This window comes from Chlorocebus sabaeus, chromosome 11, assembly GCF_047675955.1.
Source record: "Chlorocebus sabaeus isolate Y175 chromosome 11, mChlSab1.0.hap1, whole genome shotgun sequence".
Classification (NCBI taxonomy): domain Eukaryota; kingdom Metazoa; phylum Chordata; class Mammalia; order Primates; family Cercopithecidae; genus Chlorocebus; species Chlorocebus sabaeus.
This window is the reverse complement of record NC_132914.1, coordinates 41,250,971-41,274,700: the sequence shown is the minus strand read 5'-3', so window position 1 is coordinate 41,274,700 and position 23,730 is coordinate 41,250,971. Positions and strand designations below refer to the sequence as shown.

Here is a 23,730-nt window from a genome sequence, read left to right as displayed (position 1 = left end):
ATTTTTTATCTTTTAATTCAATTTTTCCACAAACTTTTTGAAATGCCCTCATACAAATTAAGAGCATATACATATATACGGTTGAAACAACAATAAAATGAAGTTGCCTATTAGGAATGCTTAGAATGGAAAGGAATGATGTGAAAGAAGAATTTAAAAAAATACTGCTTAGTCATGAAGGCAAGAAAAAAAAACAGGACAGTGGCATACCAGAGACTTCTAGAAAAGGCAGCAGGTTGGTACAAAAGACTCAGAGAGGTCAAATAGACACTGATGGAGATGTTAGACTCTGAAATCAGAAGGCCATTGGTGACTTGGGAACAGCTATAGTGAAAAAGTGAATGAATGGCAAAAACAGATTTTCCAAGAAGTCTCATTATGAAGGGAAGGAGAAAGAGAGAGGAGTGTGAGCAGAGGGAAAACAAGGGTGGAGGGGTAGGGAGAGAGAGGGAGGAAAGCATGCAAGAGAATAGCAGTTTTCAAATTTGGTCTCAGGACCTTTTACCCTCTTAAAAACGATTGTAGACCCCAAAGGGCTTTTGTTTATGTTGGTTATATCTACCAATATTTACCATATTAAATTGATGCTGAGAAATTTAAAAATTACTTATTCATTTAAAATAATCATAAATATACATGTTAGCATATATATCTTAATAAAAATAACTACCTTTTCCTCAAAAACAGAAGAGTAACATTGTTTTAAGGTTTTGCTAATCTCTTCAATATTTAACTTAATAGAAGAGAGCCAAATTCTTATATCTGCTTCTGCACTCAACCCACTGCAGTATATTGTTTTGGTTGATGTATACAAAGAAAATCCAGCTTCACACAGACATATAGTTACAAAGAAAGGTGTATTTTAATAGCCTTTTCACAAACTAGTAGATATTTCTCTTTGATACTACACTAAAATTTGAAAGAAATAACTTCCTAAAGGTAAGCTGCAAAGTGGAATCTGAAGCTGTATAAATTAACTTGAAACATTAAAATCCACTGCACTCTGAATGAATCTTTTAACTATACATGATTTTGACCTTATAAATCTCCTGAAAGAGCATTAGGGACTCCAACCAGACTTTGAGAACTGTTGGTGTTAAGGGTTTAAGACTTAAGTTGTGGCCGGGCGCGGTGGCTCAAGCCTATAATCCCAGCACTTTGGGAGGCCGAGACGGGCGGATCACGAGGTCAGGAGATCGAGACCATCCTGGCTAACACGGTGAAACCCCATCTCTACTAAAAAAAAAATACAAAAAACTAGCCGGGCGAGGTGGCGGGCGCCTGTAGTCCCAGCTACACGGGAGGCTGAGGCAGAAGAATGGCGTAAACCCGGGAGGCGGAGCTTGCAGTGAGCTGAGATCCGGCCACTGCACTCCAGCCCGGGCGACAGAGCGAGACTCCGTCTCAAAAAGAAAAAAAAAAAAAAAAAAAAAAAAAAAAAGACTTAAGTTGTTTGGCAATACAAATGGGATAATGAATAGCATACAGGTGAAGAAATCAGCCTTGAATGGAGAGAAGTCTCTTTTGAATCTAGAAAGAAGGACGCAGAGGTTTAAATACAGATATATTTGAAGGGAGAAGAGTTCCCACATAGTGTTATTTTTTTCTGTGAAACAGGAAGTGAAGTCATCTAGGGCCAGGTAAAAGAATAGCCCATGTACCTTAAAGGCCCCCTGGTAAATGCCTATTATTCCTTCAAGCCCAATTCAAAAGGCACTGTTAGCTTCCCCTGATTGTCATCTCTTTTGCTCCAAAATGTCACCTAGTCATTCTTCTGTTCTAATAATTATTATGTTTTCCTTTTTACGTACCTGCTTTCTCTGTTAGATGGGTGCTCTCCTGGCTGGGACCCAACCAAATTCACCTCAGCAATGACTCACGACATTTGTGTTGAATGAAAGGCTGAGGATTTTTAAATTTTAATTAAGAAATTATATCTAGGTTACCTATAGACTCTGCAGTTGCTCTCTTTAAGTTATTTTTCCTTATTAAGATTTCTCTCTACTGTAAGGTACAACATGATTGACAAAGCTAGAAAAGATAGAACTGCTTATAAATTAGAGCTAAATACAAGGAACTGAGGAAAAAACTCAGACTATCTAAATGCCAGGGATAAATCTGGTAGCTCTCCTGCACCCAGGCTTCCAGCAGAGGTGATGAGTGTAGGGATACTAGGAAAAATGCCTTCTGCCAACTCTTCCACACATGTGCCCAGAAGTTCAAAATCCCAGAAATTAAAATTTTACTTTAAATGTACATTCATATACCACTCCCAAACACATACTTACAAGAACATAAGCCAAAATATGAACAGTGGTTATCCCTTGGTGATGACTTTTATGATAGTTTTGTTTTCGTTTTGCTTTTCTGAATTTTCAATAATGAAAACACACTGTGCAAAAAAACTTTAAAAGTGTCATCTCTTTCAAACTGTTCAAGATTTACCTTAGTACACTTAGGATTAATACAGGAGGCTTTGCTTACAAATAAATAATTAAATACCTTCATGACTGTTTCGTCTTACCACTAACTCTCATAGTAAAGAAAACCCATTCATATTTTCAAATAAGACAACTCAGACAAGTATAAAAGGTGGGGCAGTGATTGAGAAATATATTAAAATCAGCACTTGCTTATGGAATCCAATGCCTTCCCAAACAAAGTACTGTGCCCAAAACAGGAGGGCAAAAGATTCTTGTCAAATGTGTTAATAAAGTTTTAAGACTGCTTCATTAGCACTTTGATCAGAGGAAAAGATTGTGCAGCGGTGGAGGGAAGATGAACTTTGAGGTTGCACAGGCCTAAGTTCTAACCAAAGCCAACTGTGACCAGAGTTAGTAATTATATTTCTCTGGACCTTGCTTTTCTTTATCTGAAAAACAGAGATAGTAATATCTAAGAATTGCTGTAAGAATTAAAATCAACACATGCAAAGGGCCAAATCTTGTCACGTAATAGGTGATCAAAAAAAAAAAGGGAGCAATTATTATTTTCTGGCAGAAATTATTCTTATATCACTTTTTTTTTTTAAAGATATGTGCACAGTTGTATTTAGGTTCAATTTCCAGAACAGTAATGAGGAGCTACTGAAAGGGTACAAAGGGTACAAATAACAAGTCTGAGAAAATAACTAAGTTTTTGAGATGGTGGCAGTCTTTTTTTTTTTTTTTTTTTGAGATGGAGTCTTGCTCTGTCACCCAGGCTGGAGTGCAGTGGCGCCATCTCGGCTCACTGCAAGCTCTACCTCCCCGGTTCACACCACTCTCCTGCCTCAGCCTCCCGAGTAGCTGGGACTACATGCGCCCACCACCTCGCCCGGCTAGTTTTTTGTATTTTTTAGTAGAGACGAGGTTTCACCGTGTTAGCCAGGATGGTCTTGATCTCCTGACCTTGTGATCCGCCCGTCTCAGCCTCCCAAAGTTCTGGGATTACAGGCTAGAGCCACCGCACCCGGCCCTGGCAGTCTTATTTGATCAACTATGGTACTTTTAATATATTTATATCCTTTCTAAAATACACTATTTACTTCCATATATTCTTAGCAAAATATGCTGTATAACCATTAATCTTTATTTTTAGATACTTTAACATCATCATTATGAACAAAAGCTGGTGAGGCCTTCCAGAGCTATTAAATTAGATAGGGCTGCCTATTACAAACTGGGATATGTGCTAGTGTACCATAAATTAAACATAACACATCTTTCTTGAACATTGATCCAACACAACAGTAAGTAATTGAAAATGCTTTGCATATATTTAAGAAACAAAATATAATACCACTGACTCACCAAATATTTACTGAGTGTCTACTACGTGCTAGATACTGCTCCAGGCCCCTGGAGATGAAGCATTAGGAAAATTAGAGAAAACACAAACAAACAAAAACCTGAACTCATGGAGTTTATATTCTAATGGCGGAAGGCAGGCAATAAGCAAATAAATAAACTCTATAGCATGTTAGATGGTGCCAAGTGAAATGAAAGAACAAAACGAAACAGAGAAAGGGTTGCAATTATAAATAGGGTAGTCAGAGGGAAGCCTCAATAAGAAGGTGCCATTTGATTAAAGGTCAAAAAGAAGGAGAAAGCCAGCCACTAGACTATCTGGGAAAAGTTTGCGGACAAAACGCAAACGTAAATGCAAAGGTTGGAAATGGGCCCACTGGGCAACAGCAAGGACATGGTGAGACTGCATAGGAGGGAACAGGCAAGTAGCAGATGAGGTTAGAAAGGTAAAGGGGCCACGTCTCCAAGGGCCTTAGAGTTTTTGCATTGACTTTGTTTATCCTCTGGGTGAGATGTAGAGGCTGGAAGTTTTGAGAAAAGAAAGACATGCTCTATACTCATGTCTTAGAAGGATACTGGGGCTGCTGGGAGTAAAGGATGTTGGAATAAGGACAGAGAAGCAAGAAAGAGGCATCTAGGAGAGCCTACCAATAAGCCAGGTGGGAGGGGCTGGAGGCTGGGATGAGGGTGGTAGCAGAGCAAGTGCAGAAGTCCTAGGATTCTAAGGTGGAGCCAATAGAAAGCTATGTGCTGATGCGGAGAATGAGAAGACAGCACCAAGGTTTTTGGCGTAACCAAGTTTCCCGATATTTACTGAGATGGAGAAAGCTGAGGAAGGAGCATGTTCGGCCTGGAATATCAGAAGCTCAGTTTGGAGACGTAGAAGACAAACTTCAAATGAACGCTTTGCACGAAAACAGAAGAAATTTGAACTTCCTGATAGCCCTCTTCAAGGACCACTCCAAGAAAGGGAAAAGGCATATTTTAATATCCTGTGCTTACAAGGGACCTTGGGCAGTTACGTTTTTGAAGCACTAATAGCGCCGTTTCTTTCCATTCTAAATGCTCAAAGTGCTTTCTCGCTTTCCCAGGGTTTGCTTTTTTTTTTTTTTTCTTTTCTTTTGAGACGTCGTCTCCCTCTGTTGCCTAGGGTGGAGTGTAGTGGTGCGATCTTGGCTCACTGCAAGCTCCGCCTCCCGGGTTCAAGCGATTCTCCTGCCTCAGTCCCTGGAGTAGCTGGGATTACGGGCGCCCGTCACCATGTCAGCTAATTTTTGTATCTTAGTAGAGACGGGGTTTCACCATGTTGGCTAGGCTGGTCTCGAACTCCTGACCTCAAGTGATCCGCCCGCCTCGGCCTCCCAAAATGCTGGGATTACAGGCATGAGCCACCGCACCTGGACAGGGTTTGCTTTTATCCCTTTGTCTCTCTGTGGCTTCCAAGCTGACAGGTACACTTTTTCCCCCTATCTGCGAATGTACTCATCTGATCCCATAAGCTCCCTCCACTTTCTAATTCCCTGGAAGCTTGGAGGCCGGAGAAACAAGCGAATTACAATCGTGTGGAGGCTCCGCGAGCTGTCGGAGCCACAGGCATCTGTCAGGTGCTGGCCTGACTTCCTGGTTCTGGGGAAGATTCTTCATTTCGCAATCGGGCTCACGGAACCCAGGGCCTGGGAGGTGAGAAACTTGAGGTCCGACTGCGCCCCAGAACAGCTGAGTGACGTCCCTCCAAGCCTCAGGCTCTTTCTCAGGGTCGACGAACTTCTTGATTCCCGGGGACCTACCCAAGTCTTTCTTCTGGAGTAAGCTCTGTCCACGGAACCCACTTCCTCTCTAACTTTTCTCACGGATGATAGAGATTTCCGTTCCGCAACCTACCTACCACAGCAACCCTGGGGCAGAGGTGCCAAGACCTGGAAGCGGACCTCGGACGACCTTTGACCGAGGCATGAAGGCGCGGAATGCCTTACCTGCCCGGGCGCGGGCTGCCGAAGCCGGCGACAGAAGAACCAGCCGAACTAGGAAGCGCCGCGAAGGGGCGGGGCCAACCCGGCAGGCCCCTCCCCACTTTCCCGATGGCTTCATCTTGGCGCCTTCAGGCGGCTCCACAAAGTGAGAAACTCCATGTCTTGCGTAGGGCGCGTCTTTACGTGGGCGCCTGCCCCTTTAATTACGCCCCTGTCGGAGGCTGAAACGCTTAAGGCTTCCGGGCATGCGCACAGCGTTGTGCAAATGAATGCTTTCCACTGAACCGAGGTAGATCGGGTCGAGCTTCTTGCGCGATGGTGGGCTTGTATGCGGGGGGGTGACGAGATTGGCGTTGAACGATCCATACCCTTTGCCCCCAAAGAAGGGTGACGTGGGCTAGTGTCGCGCCTTTGGACAGGCAGAGTTAGGGGAGGGAGAAGAAACAGGTAGAGTTGCTGGCCTTGTCGGGGACACTTTTGGACGTGCTGGAGGGCAGCGACGCCCTAGTTCTGCGAAGTTAAGTAGCTTCTGCAGGACTGGGTTCAGTATCTCTAATACCGTCTCAGGATCCCTCTTCAGCCAACGAATTCCTCACACGGGCCAAGCAAACTACTCCCCCCCGCACCCCCCGCCCCCGGCACCCCGCTCCACACTGTCATGAGCAGTCTCTGTTGAATGGGAACACTGCACCTTCAGGCTTAACGCCATGTGGGCTCCTTTGCTGCCCTCCAGTTCGGTTCCACTCTTTTACCAGAATGCTGGAATTGCATTCTCCCCAAGTTTCCCTACCTGTTTCACTTGCTTAGAATGTCTATCTTTCTCCATTTTTCTGGGAGAAAGAAAAGATCATTATTCTTTCAGAGCCAATCCCTACAGCTATGTTCTTGACCATGCTGTTTTGTTTTTCAACTCCTCTAACTGTTACTCCGTCGGAAACATCCTGCTCATTTCCATCAGAATCATCTTACTAAAGCCTGTTTTGGGATTGTGTCCCTTTTCTATTCAAACACTAACAGCCATCCATTGACCACCCAATAGATTCTAAGTCCTTGTCAGGGCATTCAACATCTTCCATAATCTGGTACGAACTCAGCTGCATTTTCCAGCGCAGTACTCTCCCTGCCTCCCCATCCCCACTGCTCTGTATCTGGACTGTTTGTTTTTCTCTCAGACGTTGCATGTTTTGTTTGTACATTACTTGTGAGGTCACTGCCTCATTTCTATCTCTTGAACGTTGGAGGACTTAGATGGCCACTTCTTGCATTTTGCCTCTCCTAATTATCTTCCACTTCACTCCTACAGCACTTATTTTGTACTAGCTTTTTCATTTATTTAACAATAGTATTTATTGCAGACCTACCATGTGCTTGACACTGTTCAAAATATGGGATCATCAGTAGTAAATAAGGCAGACAAGCTTACTCCTCACGTGGAACTAACATTCTCTTTGGAGGAGATAGACAGCAAATAATAAAGAAAAACTTTACCTAGAACTGCAATGCAGAAAATTAAATAGGGTTTTGTGAAAGAATCACTTGCTGGGCGCGGTGGCTCACGCCTGTAATCCCAGCACTTTGGGAGGCCGAGGCGGGTGGATCACGAGGTCAGGAGTTTGAGACCAGCCTGGCCAATATGGTGAAAATCCATCTCTACTAAAAAAATACAAAAATTAGCCAGGCGTGGTGGCGCGTCCCTGTAGTCCCAGCTACTCCGGAGGCTGAGACAGGAGAATCGCTTGAACTCGGGAGGCAGAGGTTGCAGTGAGCCGAGATCGCGCCACTGCACTCCAGTCCAGTGACAGAGTGAGACTTTGTCTCAAAAGAAAATCACTTGCAGGTTCCTGTAGATTATTGGCCAGGAAAAACTTCTCTGAGGGCATGAATCCTAAAAGATGCAGCTCTATGGTTGGGGAGGGAACAATTTAGACAACAGGAACAGTTAGCACAAAAGTACTAAAGAAGGCCAGAGTCGCTGGAGTATAGCAGGTAACGGGGTAAAGGTACAAAAAAATTTGGAAAATAAACAGGGTCCCTAATCTTAGACGTCCTTGGAAACCAGGGTAAGTAATTTGGATTGTATTGCAAATGTGATTAGAGGGTTTTAAACTGGATTGTGATATGATTTAATTTACCTTTTAAGACACTATTCTGGCTGGTTTGTGGGCTAGTTGTAGAAGCAGAAGTTAGGGGCCTTCACAACAACTAAAAGTTTTTGGAATGGAAGTATTAAAGTAGGTGTGATGAAGGACAGTGGCAGTGATAAAAATCAGATGCTTAAGGTTAATGCAGTTTTTGGAGATGAGAAAGTCAAAGTTATGACCATGACAGTGGATGACCAAGATGAAGTAGAGGTGTGAGGTTGAGGTTGAGATTGAGGACTTGAGGGTCCAAGACATTGAATGGATGATCCATATAGATGATCATGAAAATCATGTTGCATAAGAAGGTAGTGAGCCAGAGATCAGTGAATGAAGCAGAGTTGTCTGGGGATCCGAGAGAGTATGACAGCAGATGGTAAAGCCCAATAGCAGGCTCTTCAAAATAATTGGTTTTTTGGAAGTAGTAGAGGAAGAAATGGCTTGCAAGGAAAAGTGACAAACAGAACAATATTTACAGCCTCCAGGTCCTAAGGTAGATGGGTGGGAAAGAAAAAATAGCCCTCACTTGAGAGGACTAAGGAAGAAGCAGCCTGAAAAAATAGCCAGCTTTCAATTAGGGCAAGAAAGTGAGGGAACTGTACAGGAAATTAAGTAATTAAGGAAAATAAATACGTCTTATATTTTCCTTAGGAAATTAGGATATGGAGAATTTGTTATGATTTCTATATGACATGATTGAAAGGATTGAGAAGGGATGTGAATTGCTAAATTGGTTCAGAATAGTAGAATACATTATAGATATGAGATGATGGTCCAGATGAAAAATTACTTGGAGAATGTGAGTAAACAGAACTCAGTAGTATGGGGCCCCTGGGCAATATATCTTTCCTGCAGCTCCATATGGTATGGTAGCCATGGGTTTGTGTGAAAAGTGAGAGATCAGAGTACTATTCTCTTGCGTAGTGTTCCCAGGAAGCTCTGTAAGGGTTTCTTCTGTCTGATGCCAGTGATATAGTTAGAACTTTCCTCTGGGTCAACCTTGAAAGCTTCTATTTATCCTAATGGGGGCATTAGAGAAGGCCCAGGACTGACTTAATCCTACCTTGAAATATAATCAAATCACAAATTTGTATTTATAACTTCATTTACCCATCAGTTTTCCTATTGTCTTCTTGTCACTTCTCCTTTCACTAACCACTAATAATGTAAGAAAACTTAGCCACATATTCTGTGGAATTAGCTGGAGATTTTAGGCTCCAGGAATGGAATTTGGACAAATCTTTGTTTTATAGTCCTGTGTTCTCACCTCTTCTTGTGGGCCTACAAATGATATTTTTAAGATAAACTTAAAATTGACTCATTTTAATCCCGGATAATAGGTACAAATCTGGAGTGAGTGAAGATACAAGTTAACAAATCTTTAGCTATACCAGAAATAGTTTCCCTGTTATTTCAGCTTGGTATAGGAGAGTCAAAGTACACAGGATGTACATATAGTTATAAATTAACGATGCCATTTAAGAAGACTCAGGATTAAAAGAGAGACAGAATTAACTAAATCCTGCAAACCTATTCCTATCTGGTCATCCCTAATTTCTCTTTCTGTTAACTAACCACCTCTTTGTTTTGTTTTTTAGGCATTATTATAGAAGAATGGAAGAAGATACAGATTATAGAATCAGGTTTAGTTCTTTGTGTTTCTTTAATGATCACGTTGGATTTCATGGCACTATAAAAAGCTCACCAAGTGACTTTATTGTTATTGAAATTGATGAACAGGGACAGTTAGTTAATAAGACCATCAATGAGCCTATTTTCAAGATTAGTGAAATACAACCTGAGCCAAATAATTTTCCCAAAAAAACAAAACTAGATCTTCAAAATCTGTCCTTCGAAGATGGAAGAAACCAAGAAGTTAATACTTTGGTTAAGTACACTGATGGTGACCAAAATCATCCGTCTGGTTCAGAAAAGGAAGATACTATCAGTGATGGAACTTCCAAATGTGAAGAAAAAGCTGATGTTTTAAGCTCCTTTTTAGATGAAAAAACTCATGAGTTACTGAATAATTTTGCCTGTGATATAAAAGAGAAGTGCCTTTCTGAAACAGAGCTAATTGGACTACCTCTTGAATTCTCAATAGGCAGAATCCTTGACAAAAACCAGAGGGCTAGTTTACATAGTGCCATTAGGCAGAAATTTCCATTTTTAATAACTGTAGGAAAAAACAGTGAAATTGTTGTAAAACCAAATCTTGAGTATAAAGAACTTTGTCATTTGGTATCTGAAGAGGAAGCATTTAACTTTTTTAAGTATTTGGATGCGAAGAAAGAAAATTCCAAATTTACCTTTAAACCTGATGCAAACAAAGACCACAGAAAAGCTGTCCACCATTTTGTCAACAAAAAGTTTGGAAACCTTGTGGAAACCAAATCTTTTTCTGAAATGAATTGCAGTACTGGTAATCCGAATGTGGTGATAACAGTAAGATTTCGGGAAAAAGCACACAGGCGTGGGAAAAGGCCTCTTCCTGAATGCCAAGAAGGAAATGTTATTTATACAGGTAATTTAATAAATAATCATCCATTTTCTTGGATAAACTTAGTTAAATTTAAAATTGTGAAAATGAATTGAATAGACTTGGCTAGAGAGATTGGAAAGAATACATGCTTTACCTTTAGGGAGGGGAACTGCTGATAAGCAATTTAAGCAACTCTAGGAATTCTTATTTATTCTGTTACTTACTGGAAGATGATAAAACCTTTCAAATTACACTGAATTTAAAAATTAGCCTTACTGATAACCTAGGCATTTATATTAGCCTATTCACAAATGTCTAAAGTTGAATCAGTTGGTTTGTGTTTAATAAGTTTTATTGAAGGTAAATCTTGATTTCATATTTTGGAAGTCATCTCAATTAAAATTAAGTTTTTAGAGATAAGAAGAATATATTTACTGTGCTTGGGAAAGTGAAGAGATACTTTGTAATCCAAAACAAATTATATTTCCCTACCTTGGGTAGGGAACCTGAAAACTTGGTCCTGCTGGTCATCTAGACAAGATGTTCTGAAACTTTAGCATGCATATAATCATCAAAAAGTCTTGTTAAAACAGATTTCACAGCCCCATTCTCAGTTTCTGATTCTGGGGCTTTCACAATTTTCCAGACTGTTTTTTTCCTGGTCTGCTACATTTTGAGAATCACTGTTTTAGGGTCTGTGTTTAATTCCCAGGGTGGCTGGAACTGATGAACTCTCACTGTAAAAGTCCAGCTGACTAGGTTTAACTGGCCTCAATTCTACTTGAAGGATGGGAACTGTTTCAGATGATCATATTTAATAAATTAGAGTTTGAACCTTGGAACTATGTGGGTTTGATTTGATATTATGACTTTTAGTTCACAAAAAGACTTATGAAATTTTTAATGTCTTTAAGATTTGATTTCACAAATATAAAAATGGGAAGAATAATACCATGGTCAAGTTACTTAATAATTCATAACTTTTGGTTGTACTTGAAAAATGGGGTAATACGAAAGCCTGACACACAATGATATTCTAAGGATTAAATGAAATAATGAAATTGTTTACTATGTAATAGTTACTTAATATTAGGCATATAGTAAGTGTTAACAGATATATCCATTTTGAAGGAAAAACAACACTAGCTTTACATATAGAAAGAGGAATTGCTGGTGAGTGATTTAAGCAGCTCTAGGAATTTTGATTTATCTTATACTACTTGAAATTCTAACAATATTAATTTGGGTTAATGAGTAAAAAAATTATAGAACTTTATATATTAGTTTAAATTCGTTTTTCTAAAGTTGTGAATAGTTGGAGGCATATGTTAAAAGGAGGAATGATGGTTCAAAAAACCTTTTGTTTTTTATTTTAAATTATGTTAAAATATACATAACATAAAGTGTACCATCTTAATCATTTTTAAGTATCAGTGGCATTGAGGACATTCACATTGTTGTACATCTATCACCACCATTCATCTCCAGAATTTTTTCACCATCCCAAACTAAAACTCCATATTTATGAAACAATCCCTCCTCCTCTCCAGCTCTGAAAAATGAGAACCACCATTTTTCATTCTGTCTCTATGGATTAGACAACTCTAGGTATCTCATATAAGTGGAATCATACAGTATTTGTCTTTTTGTAATAGGCTTATTTCACTTAGTATGTTTTTGAGATTCATCCTTGTTGTAGCACGTGTTAGAATTTCCTTCCCTTTTAAGGCTGAATAATACCCCATGGTAGGTGTATGCCACATTTTGTTTACCCATTCGTCTGCCAGTGGATGGGATATAATGGTCAATAAAGCACACATGATATTTGCTTTGGAAGCATTCAGCCTTGGAACTTGGAAAGAATTTGAGGGAGAATGTGGATATGAGATGACTTCTGAGGCTACGTCACAAAAGTATTACACTTCTTGTCATGTTCTTGGATTGCTCATTCTGGGGAAAGCTAGCTACTGTACTGTGAGGATACTCAAACAGGCCTTTGGACAGGAATTATAGCTTCATGCTGAGCTTCATGCCAATAGCCAGTACCAACCTTCTGGCCATGTGAATGAGCCCCCTTTGGAAATGGATCCTCCACTTTCTTTCAGGCTTTTAAATAACTGCAGCCCTAGCCACATCTAACTGCATGCAACCTCAGGAGAGCCTGAACTAGAATCACCAAACCAAAGTGTTCTTGAAGTCCTGATCCACAGAAACTACAGGCAATACATGAATATTGTAAGCCACTAAGATTTGAGGTGACTTGTTATGTAACAATAAATAATACATAGCATTTAACCCTGGACATGCGCAAATTACTGATCAACAACAAACTCAAGGAACCACTTATGTAGATTTCTGGAACTCCTTCTCTACAAAGCTTTGTCTTATCAGGTACTCTCCCTGTGAATTCCAGCCCACTCAGCCTTCCTGAATTCCAATATCTACCCTCTTAACTCAGCAGAACTCCTGTGCTCTACCTGGATTCTGTCTGTGCTATGTTCCAGAATGTACTTCTAGGCAGAAAATTAGAGTATTTTAGGACTCCTCTCGTTTGTTTTTCTTTTCTTTTAGATTACAGTTTTGTGGTACCTATTCTCCAGTCTCTAAAAATGGCTGTTTCATATGTTTTGTTCAGTTTTCTATTTGTTTACAGTGGGAGGTCATCTGGTATCAGTTATTCCAACATGGTTCAAAGTGCAAGTCTCTAAAATTGAATTTTAAAATTCAGTATAATTGACTTTCTTTTTAAATATGTAATTGTTCCAAGTAATTAAGAAAATGTTATAAATCTTATACATTAAACTTATACATTTAGTGAGCCTTAAGATTTTGTAAATGTTCCCATTTTGCTTACTAACTTAAATAAGATTCAATGTAAAAAGACAAATGTAAATCAATTAAATATTTTAAATTGGAACTACAAGTTTCATTCTCTTAAACATTCAAGTGCATAAACTTTTATGTAGATACAGATTAATATTAACACAATATCATGGATTTGATCCTCTTAAATATATTTCTATACTAAATTCTAAATCTTTATGGGTGAAAAAATGCTTATCCACCAAGGCTACTATCAGCAACAAACTGATATCTCAAACAAGTTGGGAATTTCTTTTAAATTGCTGAACTTTTTGAATGACATGTCCAAAATTGTCAGGGCGAATGGCTGCTGCTGTTGGACCTTCAAGAATGCATAGAAGTAAGACGAATAATAAATGGAAGGAACATATTTTATTTTACAATTTTTATTTTAGTTTTAGGGGTACATGTGCAGGTTTGTTACAAGGGTATATTGTGTGATGCTGAGATTTGGGATAGATTGAACCCATCACCCAGGTAGTGAGCATAGTACCCAATAGGTAGTTTTTCAGCCCTATGCCCTCCCTCCCTCCTACCTCTTATATACCCCAGTGCCTGTTGTTTCCATTTTTATGTACATGCGTACCCAGTGTTTAGCTCCTACTTATAAGTGAGAACATGCGACATTTGGTTTTCTGTTCCTTTGTTAATTCACTTAGGATAACGGCCTCTAGCTGCATCCATGTTGCTGCAAAGGGCATGATTTTGTTCTTTTTTGCTGTGTAGTATTTCATGGTGTGTATGTACCACTTTTTTTTTCTTTGAGACAGGGTCTCACTCTTTCACCCAGGCTGGAGTACAGTGGCACCATAGTGGCTTGCTACAGCCTCAACCTCCTAGGCTCAAGCAGTCTTCCCACCTCAGCCTCCTGGGTAGCTGTGATGACAGGTATGTGCTACCACACCTAGCTAACTTTTTAATTTTCTGTAGAGATGGGGTCTCCATATGTTGCTCAGTCTGGTCTTAGATTGTTTGCTCTTGGAATCTTTCTGCCTCAGCCTCCCAGAGTGCTGTGATTACAGGCATCATCTACTGTACCCAGCCACATTTTCTTTATTGAATCCACTGTTGTTGGGCACTTAGGTTGATTCCATATCTTTACTATTCTGAATAGCACTGCAATGAACACACAAGGGGAACTCATGTTTTAGAGGACTGAAATGTATGAAAGTACAAAACTGTTGAAGGCTCTAGTTAATCCAGGGATTACAAGAAGTTCTCTGTGGCAGGGTTATAGGATATATGAAGGGAAGTGGTGCACTTGGAGACTGGAAAGGTAGATTTGGGCCAGATATGAATACCAAATTAAGGAATTTGGATTTTTTTTGCCTGTAAGCCTTCAATGAGCCAACCAACAGTTTAAAAATAACAGCTGCAATCGATCATGCTGATTTTATATTTTCATTAAAAAATACTCCTTACAGCTGGGTGCGGTGGCTCACTCCTGTAATCCCAGCACTTTGGGAGGCAGAGGTGGGTGGATCATGAGGCCAAGAGATCGAGACCATCCTGGCCAACATGGGGAAACCCTGTTCCTACTAAAAATAAAAAAATGAGCTGGGCATGGTGGCATTTGCCTGTAGTCCCAGGTACTGGGGAAGCTGAGGCAGGAGAATCGCTGGAACCCGGGAGGCGGAGGAGTGAGCCTAGATCACGCTCCTGGACTCCAGTCTGGTGACAGAGTGAGACTCCGTCAAAAAAAAAAAAAAACCCCTTACATTAATAGTTCGATTCATTATACTAATCTGTTAACTAAGAATGTAATTGATATATGGTAGCTGCTTTTTTTGTGATCTAAGTTTTTTTTTTGTTTCAGCTTTTACCCTACGAAAGGAAAACCTGGAAATGTTTGAAGCAATTGGTTTTTTAGCTATCAAACTTGGTGTTATTCCTTCGGATTTTAGTTATGCAGGCCTTAAAGACAAGAAAGCCATCACCTATCAAGCAATGGTTGTTAGAAAAGTGACTCCAGAGAGGTAATAAGATATTACTTTATAAGACTGAACTTTGGTCGGTCGCAGTGGCTCACGCCTGTAATCCCAGCACTTTGGGAGGCCAAGGTGGGAGAATCACGAAGTCAGGAGATTGGTACCATCCTGGCTAATACGGTGAAACCCCGTCTCTACTAAAAATACAAAAAATTAATTAGCCGGGCGTGGTGGCGGGCACCTGTATTCCCAGCTACTCGGGAGGCTGAGGCAGAATGGCGTGAACCTGGGAGGCAGAGCTTGCAGTGAGCCGAGATCGTGCCACTGCACTCCAGCCTGTGTCTCAAAAAAAAAAAAAAAAAAACCAGACTGAATTTTACTTTCATACTTCATCCAATAAATACGTATAAGATCAAAAACTCTGAATAATACTGGGAGCATATTAACCTCACTATCAATATTCACCAATTACATACTTATTGAACAGCACATTCTGTATTCATAATTGTCTTCTAAATAGAGATATGTCTTAAGTTTACATTGAAAATATAGGAAGTTTTAGGATGGAAACTTTGAGAAGTGGAAGATTTGAATTGTCTAAATTGTTTCTAAACATCCTGTACTGTATTCAAATATGCATTTATATTCAGAAAAGCACCTTATAAATCATGTTTTCCTAATTAATTATATTATGCCTTTATTATCATAGATCCTTACATTTAAAATCCTTGTTAAATGAATGTAAAGTACTCAAATTTAACCTCCATCAGTTTAATCAAATTTTATGCATTTTTTTGTAACTATAAAAGACATATATTTATTGTGGAAAATAGAAAAAAGTTTTTTAAAAATGAAGTTACTAGTAAACCTACTACTCAAAAATAACTGCAACAGGCTGGGCACGATGGCTCACGCTTGTACTCCCAGCATTTTGAGAGACTGAGGCGGGCGGATCACTGGAGGTTAGGAGTTTGAGACCAGCCTGGCCAAAATGGCGAAACCCCATCTCTACCAAAAATATAAAAAATTAGCCGGATGTAGTGGCATGTGTCTGTAATCCCAGCTACTTGGGAGGCTGAGGCAGGTGAATTGCTTGAACTGGGAGGTGGGAGTTGCAGTGAGCGGGGATCATGCCACTATACTCCAGCCTGGGCCACAAAGCGAGACGCTGCCTCAAAAAAATAAATTAAAATAAAAATAAATAACTGCAATAACATTTTTCTCTATTTCTTTCTAGACCCTTTTCAGAGACTACATCACACAGAAACTTTTTTTTATTATTTATTATTTATTATTTTTTTGAGATGGAGTTTCACCCATGTTGCCCAGGCTGGAGTGCAATGCACAATCTCAGCTCACTGCAGTCTCTACCTCCTGCGTTCAAGTGATTCTCCTTCCTCTGTCTCCCGAGTAGCTGGGATTACAGGCGCCCACCACCACACCTGGCTAATTTTTGTATTTTTAGTAGAGATGGGGTTTCACCATGTTGGCCAGGCTGGTCTTGAACTCCTGACCTCAGATGATCCACCTGCCTTGGCCTCCCAAAGTGCTGGGATTACAGGCATGAGCCACTGCTCCTGGCCAACATTTATTATAAATATGAAAATCATACTGCATATACAGTTTATATTTTACTTTATAAAATAAAATAATATTGTTAGATGAAAATTTATGTCATGAAATACTTCAAAATTATGTCTATCATATAGACTAATTTGTTTAACATTCCCTGTTTTTGAAAATTGAAATTCTTTCCAGCTTTTCACTGTAAATAATACCATGATTAATATTCTTATACTTAAATCTGTAACTTATAATTTCTTTTTTTTTTTTTTTTTGAGACAGAGTCTCGCTCTGTTGCCCAGGCTGGAGTGCAGTGCAGTGGCCGGATCTCAGCTCATTGCAAGCTCTGCCTCCCAGGTTCACACCATTCTCCTGCCTCAGCCTCCTGAGTAGCTGGGATTACAGGCGCCCGCCACCTCGCCCGGCTAATTTTTTTTTTTGTATTTTTAGTAGAGACGGGGTTTCACCGTGTTAGCCAGGATGGTCTCAATCTCCTGACCTTGTGATCCACCCGTCTCGGCCTCCCAAAGTGCCGGGATTACAGGCTTGAGCCACCGCGCCCGGCCTAATTTCTTTAAGATAAACTTCAAAATGTGAAAAATTGGGTCAAAATTCAGCCTAATTAATGTAATATCGATATGTTAATTCTTAGTTAACACATGTTTAAGTATCCACTATATGCAAGTAGACTCTTCCGAGTGCTTCTAAGCTCTTACATGGGGGGCAAAAAAAAAGTATTTGAGTTTGCTTTTGTGGTCAAGAAGTGCAGGATAGGGCAGAAAGAAGGACTTTAGATGTTAAAATGTATTTAAGATGAAAGCTCCCCTCTTAGAAGGAGAGATTACTTTAAATTAGCTTATGAGTCTGGAATTTTAATTACACTTCAAGTAATAGTAAAATTTTAGCAGATTCAGAAAACTGGAGATATATTTGTGGGGCAGTAAACTCAATAGTCTGTCACATATATAATTCCTGTAAGGAGTATGGAAACTATGGCTATAAAGGAAATTTTATATCAGCCGTTATGGGGTCATACAAGTTACTCTAAAAATATTGAAAACATTAATTCTTTAGATGTTGGGAAAAATTGAAAGTTTGTGTAAAGAAGTGGTCAGAGCAGAATTTCAGGAAAATCCTCTGGTGCCAGTGATTTTTCTTGGTAATGTTGGGGAAAGAGACTGAGAAGGAAAGGAGCAGAGTTGGGGACAGGAAGATTGGGAGAACTGCTAGGAGGTTCTGTCACTCAAGCTAAGAAGTTAGAAGGCCTACATAGGAAGAATGATAACGTTAGTAATATATGTTCAAGTTTTTAAAATAATTCTGTTAATGTAATCCTATAATAATGGGTATTAAGCACACATTTGGTGAAATAACATAAACTTTAGAATATTCTAAAAAATTTGTATTAGTATTCTCATAAGGTGTTGCTTGGCTACTGCCATTTAAAACCTTATTTTAAAGTAATTTTTAAATGTAAAATTTATCTGACTTTATATGATTTATTACTTATAGGTTGAAAAATATTGAAAAAGAAATTGAAAAGAAAAGAATGAATGTCTTTAATATTCGGTCTGTAGATGATTCCCTGAGACTTGGTCAGCTCAAAGGAAATCACTTTGATATTGTGATTAGAAATTTAAAAAAGCAAATAAATGATTCTGCAAACCTGAGAGAGAGAATTATGGAAGCAATAGAAAATGTTAAGGTAAGAAAACTTAATTTTAAAAGAGTATCCAGGGAAATCTTCATAGTCTCTTTCTCTACATTGAGGCAAGAGGGGAAACTTCTTTTTCTTGTGTACCTTTTTATGGGATTTTTAAACACGATAATTATTTTTTAAAGTGATAAATAAGGCCATTTGGCTTATATTTTACTTTCAGCTTAATACATTTTTGTATTTAAACAAAACAAAATATGTAAACATGATTTTAAAAATGCAGGGTATGGCATCCTTCAGAGAAGAGGGGACAATCTACATTCATAAGAGAGATTTTTTAAAGCATCTGCTATATAGAGCAGTATTTAGTCAGGGGAATTTATTTTTTGGAAATTTTGATGTATACACATTATAAATCATACACACTGTATTAGTCCGTTCTCACACTGCTAAGTAAGGACATACCTGAGACTGATTAATTTATGAAGGAAAGAGGTTTAGTTGACTCACAGTTCAGCATGGCTAGGGAGACCTCAGGAAACTTATAATCACGGTGGAAAGGGAAGCAAACACATCCTTCTTCCTATGGTGGCAGGAAGGAGAAGTGCCAAGCAAAGGAGGAAAAGCCCCTTATAAAACCATCAAATATTGTGAGAACTCACTCACTATCATGAGAATAGCATGGGAGTAACAATCTCTATGATTCAGTCCCACTGGGTCTCTCCCATGCCACGTGGGGATTATGGAAACTAAAATTCAAGATGAGATTTGGGTGGGGACACAGCCAAACCATATCATAAACTTTATGTTTTATGGTAAAAAATTACTTAGCATAAGTTTCTAAATGACATTTTCCAGACATTTAAATATACACATACAACGATAGCCTTCAAGACCAAATCATCTTAGATCATCTAGACATCAGCAAAGTTTATACTGTAATGGACCAAATAATAAATATTTTTGACCTTTTAGACATATGGTTCCTCTTGCAACTAATCTACTGCCATTGTATGGAAGCAGCCACAGACAGTATATAAGTGAACGAACATGGCTGTGTTCCAATAAAACTTTGTTTACAAAAACAGGTGTTGGACTAGGTTTCATTTGTGGGCTGTAGTAGTTTGCTAACTCCTGATGTAGATGAGTAGTTCTCAACTTGAGGAGCTTTCAAAAAATTTCACCCATTGATCTCTACTCCTGAACCAATTAAAAAAGAACATTTGGGGATGCAGGTTAGGCATTAATACTTATTTTTTAAAAACTTCTTAGGTGACTCTACTTTAGAGCCAATACCGAGAAACACTGATTCAAGTTTCTGACCACAAAGACCTTTTTACACAATTTTATACCTCTCCAACAGGAAAACAAACAAACAAAAGCTGATTATTTATCTGCCTTGTAGTTAGGAAAATATCTTCCAACTAAAGATCTTTTAAATCTAGCACTTTCATCTGTATATGGAAGTTATCTGATTGTATACTCATTATATGTTGTGTTAGTTCGTTCTCATGCTGCTATGAAGAAATACCCGAGACTGGGCAATTTATAAAGAAAAGTGGTTTAATTGACTCACAGTTCCATATAGGTGGGGAGGCCTCAGGAAACTTACAATCATGGCAGAAGGCACCTCTTCACAGGGTGACAGGAGAGAGAATGAATGCCAGCGGGGGACATGCCAGATACTTATAAAATGATCAGATCTCGTGAGAACTCACTATCATGAGAACAGCATGGGGGAAAACCGACCCCATATTCAATTACTTCCCACCGGGTCCTTCCCATGACATGTGGGGATTGTGGGGATTACAATTCAAGATGGAATTTGGTGAGGACACAGCCAAACCATATCATATGTTATTTTACCTTTGTTTTCCTTGACCCACCTAAAATTCTACTTTTTTTTCCTCAAAACTCTTACTAAAATGATATATTTTAAAAAAGATAGAAGTTTCTTTGAACTCTGATAGCATTTATTACCTGTCTTTCATTTGTTATGTATGAATATACAGCTGCCTATTACAAAATTCCCATTAGAAACAATCTTAGTTTTAGCCAACTTCCATTGGTTCTCATGATGTGAGAAAGGAATTGAGAAACCCTGAAAATAAGGAGTCTTTGAAGTTTTGTTTCAAGGGGTTATATCTCTGTTATAAACCTTTTGTTATATCTAATTACTTTGAAGGGTTACTTTAAAACTCTACTGGTTATTCTAGGACATTATCTGATGTTATTTTTTCAAATTTGAAATAATTAAAAATATTTATGAGATTTAATTAAGGGAGTACTTATTCTATCTGCAGGTAATTTTTTTTTTTTTTTTTTTTTTTTTGAGACGGAGTCTCACTCTGTTGCCCAGGCTAGAGTGCAGTGACACGATCTTGGCTCACTGCAAGCGCCACCTCCTGGCTTCAAGCCATTCTCCTGCCTCAGCCTCCCGAGTAGCTGGGACTACAGGCGCCCGCCACCATGCCTGGCTAATTTTTTGTATTTTTAGTAGAGACGGGGTTTCACCATGTTAGCCAGGATGGTCTCCATCACCTGACCTCGTGATCCGTCCGCCTTGGCCTCCCAAAGTGCTGGGATTACAGGAGTGAGCCACCGTGCCTGACCTGAAATTAATTTTTTAAATGACATGAGATAATGACATGCTTTTGTACCATGCTGACAACAAATTGGCTCAGCATCTTTTACTAAAAAATTCTTGAGTTGGTATTCAATAATAATTGTTGACTGAATAAATGCATACTCTCCTCATAAAGTAAGTGGGGAGGACTCTTGTGTCTTTCAAGAAACTGTCTGGGCCTGGTATTTTCTTTCTGAGCACATGTTTAATGACTGACCAATTTCTGTAATGGTTGCAGTAGTATATTACAGTTTTCTATTTCTTCTGAGTAATGTGACAGCTTTAAAACATGGCCTGAAGGGTTCACCTCCATCAAGAAGCGAAGTCTGTATTCGTCCCCTGGAATACAGGGAGGAATACCTGTTCCAGGTGCTGGAACAGCTGGACCGGTAGAGTACTGCTGAAGTGGCTCCATGGTCTCAGGTCAGCCTTTAAGAAACTGAGATGAACTAAAGAACAAACAGTTATGTAGAAAAGTGCCAGGATGTGTGGGGTTTGAAAGTAAGCCTGTTCTTGACTCCCTACATCTCCAGACAGCCGAAGAGTCTCAAAATAAGAAAGAGAGCATCAGGGAAGGGATCAGATCTGGGTACTAGGTGACCAACTCATTTTGGATGCCCAGAACTTTTCTGGCTCTAGCACTGAAAATCTCACATCCCAGGAAACCCCTCAGTAACATGAATGGAAAGCTGACATATTTTTGAAGTTTTCTTCACTGGTTTTATGTTCTAACTTGTAATTCTGTGTTTTCTTTCCTATTCTCTAATTGCGCAGCATTTCTCAGACTATTTGGTCCCTATGTGCATAATGCTGATTACAGAGTTCTTCTATTAAAATAACTACGAAGAGAAAAATTCAATTGTGTATTTTGACATGTAATTGTACTTATATACTCTTAATTTGTTGATTATTTTGTATACATAGAAAAAAGGCTTTGTGAATTACTATGGACCACAGAGATTTGGGAAGGGAAGGAAAGTTCACACAGACCAAATTGGACTAGCTTTGCTGAAGAATGAAATGGTATGGATTTTGGAAAATGTAATCTTATCTGTTTCTGTCAGTTATACTTACTACATAATCCAGCTCCTTGCTTTCATAACTCTAGCTTATAAATGCATGTAAACGCACACATACCAAATATATTACATCACTGAACATTTAGTGAGTTGCTGCTATGTCCTTGGTATCACATTACAAGAAAGCCAACTGTGTGAGTGTCCTTGTGATTAGTACATATTTGAGATTTGACACAGAAATGACTATCACTTTCCAATTTTAGAGAACTGAATAGAAGATTTAGAGGAAATTTTGACCCTACAATCCCAGAAATCAGATATCAGATCATATAAAAGATAGGAATCCATGTAAGTCTGGAGACTAAAAGGGGAGCAGCAAATTTGAAAATAAAATCTGACTAGTTCAAAATGAAACTAAAAATGCATGTTACAACTAAGAAGCTGCATTTGCTGAAATATTAAAAGCATATGTGTGTATATCTACTTTTCATTTATATTTTTTATATATAATTGCATATTTTTACACTAAAATGGAATGCACATAATGGAGGAAAACTACAAAACTATAAAAATTATATATTTGAACAGTGCAAGATTATTCTTATGATAGTATCTTGTTCACTCACCTGTGTTCTAATATGGTTTCTTGAGTGGAAGAGAAGGAAACAGTAAAAGATTTTGTGAGAAACATGGTGCATTGAACATCATCTTACATATCAAATAATGTTCAGAGCTGATGATTTAGACCACATCTGCAAATCTATAGGTAGTTCTGGGTTTCACGTGTCAAAGGAGATTTTAGCAACTGGAATATAACTGATATGATAAAGAGTCTAGAAATGTTTACCTCAGCAGTGGTTCTTTAGTCTAGAAAACTCTGAAAATTAACTTGTAAAATGTTTAAAATTTTGTCATACAGAAGAAGAACTTAATAGTTTGGGGCCTGTTGGATGCAGCATATATTCTACTTGAGTTCTGCCATTTGTCACCTGTGTTACTATAGGTACTTAACTTTTCCAAGTCGCTTAACTTTTCCAAGCCTCAGTTTCCTTATCTGTAAAATGGAGATAGCATGTATGTCACAAGATTTTTCTGAGAATCAAATGAAAGAACTTTTGTTAAGGCAGCTAGTACAGTGTCAGACAAGTGTCCATAGATGGGATGGGCTAGATATTTAACGGACTTGTAGTCCATAAAATACTTTTTCTTAACAATTGTTCAAATAACTGGAATGTCCTATTTCTCATGACATTTAAGCAAAAGCTGGATGGCTACCCCTCTACCTCTTTCAAACCTCATATTGCATGCTCTTGAATTTTTAAAAACTTTTGCTTTAGTAGTAATAATCAATTATTGCCATGTAACAAATTACCCCAATACATAGTGGTTGAAGACAACAAGCATTTATTATCTCAATTTCTGAGAGTCAGGAATTTGGGAGCAACTTAGCTGAGTGGCTCTGGATCAGGGTCTCTTGTGAGGCTGCAGTCACACAATCGGCCCCGGTGTGTAGTCTCTGAAGACTTGACCAAGATGGAGGATCTGCTTCTAAGCTCATGCTCGTGGTTGTTGGCAGGAGACTTTATTTTCTTGCTTTAAGACTGTTTGTGGCATGGCTTCTCCTAGAGAGATAAGTCCAAGAATGCAAAGGAGAGAGAGAGAGACACAACAGATTCCGCAGTGTCTTTTATAACCTA

The 23,730-nt window shown here is 38.8% G+C and overlaps 2 protein-coding genes across 7 annotated transcripts in view; one reads left to right on the top strand and one right to left on the bottom strand.

The window, feature by feature from the left end:
- Window positions 1-5,910, bottom strand: part of IRAK4 (interleukin 1 receptor associated kinase 4) — a 35,793-nt gene extending 29,883 nt beyond the window's left edge. The window contains exons 1-2 of one of the 4 annotated variants that reach the window (XM_073020640.1): window positions 5,762-5,910; window positions 3,792-3,839 (exon numbers count right to left, since the gene is read on the bottom strand). The gene's annotated coding sequence lies outside the window, so the exon portion shown is untranslated. The other 3 variants (XM_073020639.1, XM_073020638.1, XM_008002933.3) reach the window with 3 other exon arrangements.
- Window positions 5,911-5,942: 32 nt separating this feature from the next.
- PUS7L (pseudouridine synthase 7 like) overlaps window positions 5,943-23,730 on the top strand; it is a 39,974-nt gene continuing 22,186 nt past the window's right edge. The window contains exons 1-5 of one of the 3 annotated variants that reach the window (XM_008002939.3): window positions 5,943-6,047; window positions 9,495-10,420; window positions 15,057-15,216; window positions 18,244-18,436; window positions 21,939-22,037. In XM_008002939.3, the coding sequence (XP_008001130.2) occupies window positions 6,028-6,047; window positions 9,495-10,420; window positions 15,057-15,216; window positions 18,244-18,436; window positions 21,939-22,037 (1,398 nt within the window). In that variant the 5' untranslated portion in view covers window positions 5,943-6,027. Of the gene's footprint in view, window positions 6,048-9,494; window positions 10,421-14,006; window positions 14,129-15,056; window positions 15,217-18,243; window positions 18,437-21,938; window positions 22,038-23,730 lie in introns of those variants that run through there. The other 2 variants (XM_037997237.2, XM_073020637.1) reach the window with 2 other exon arrangements.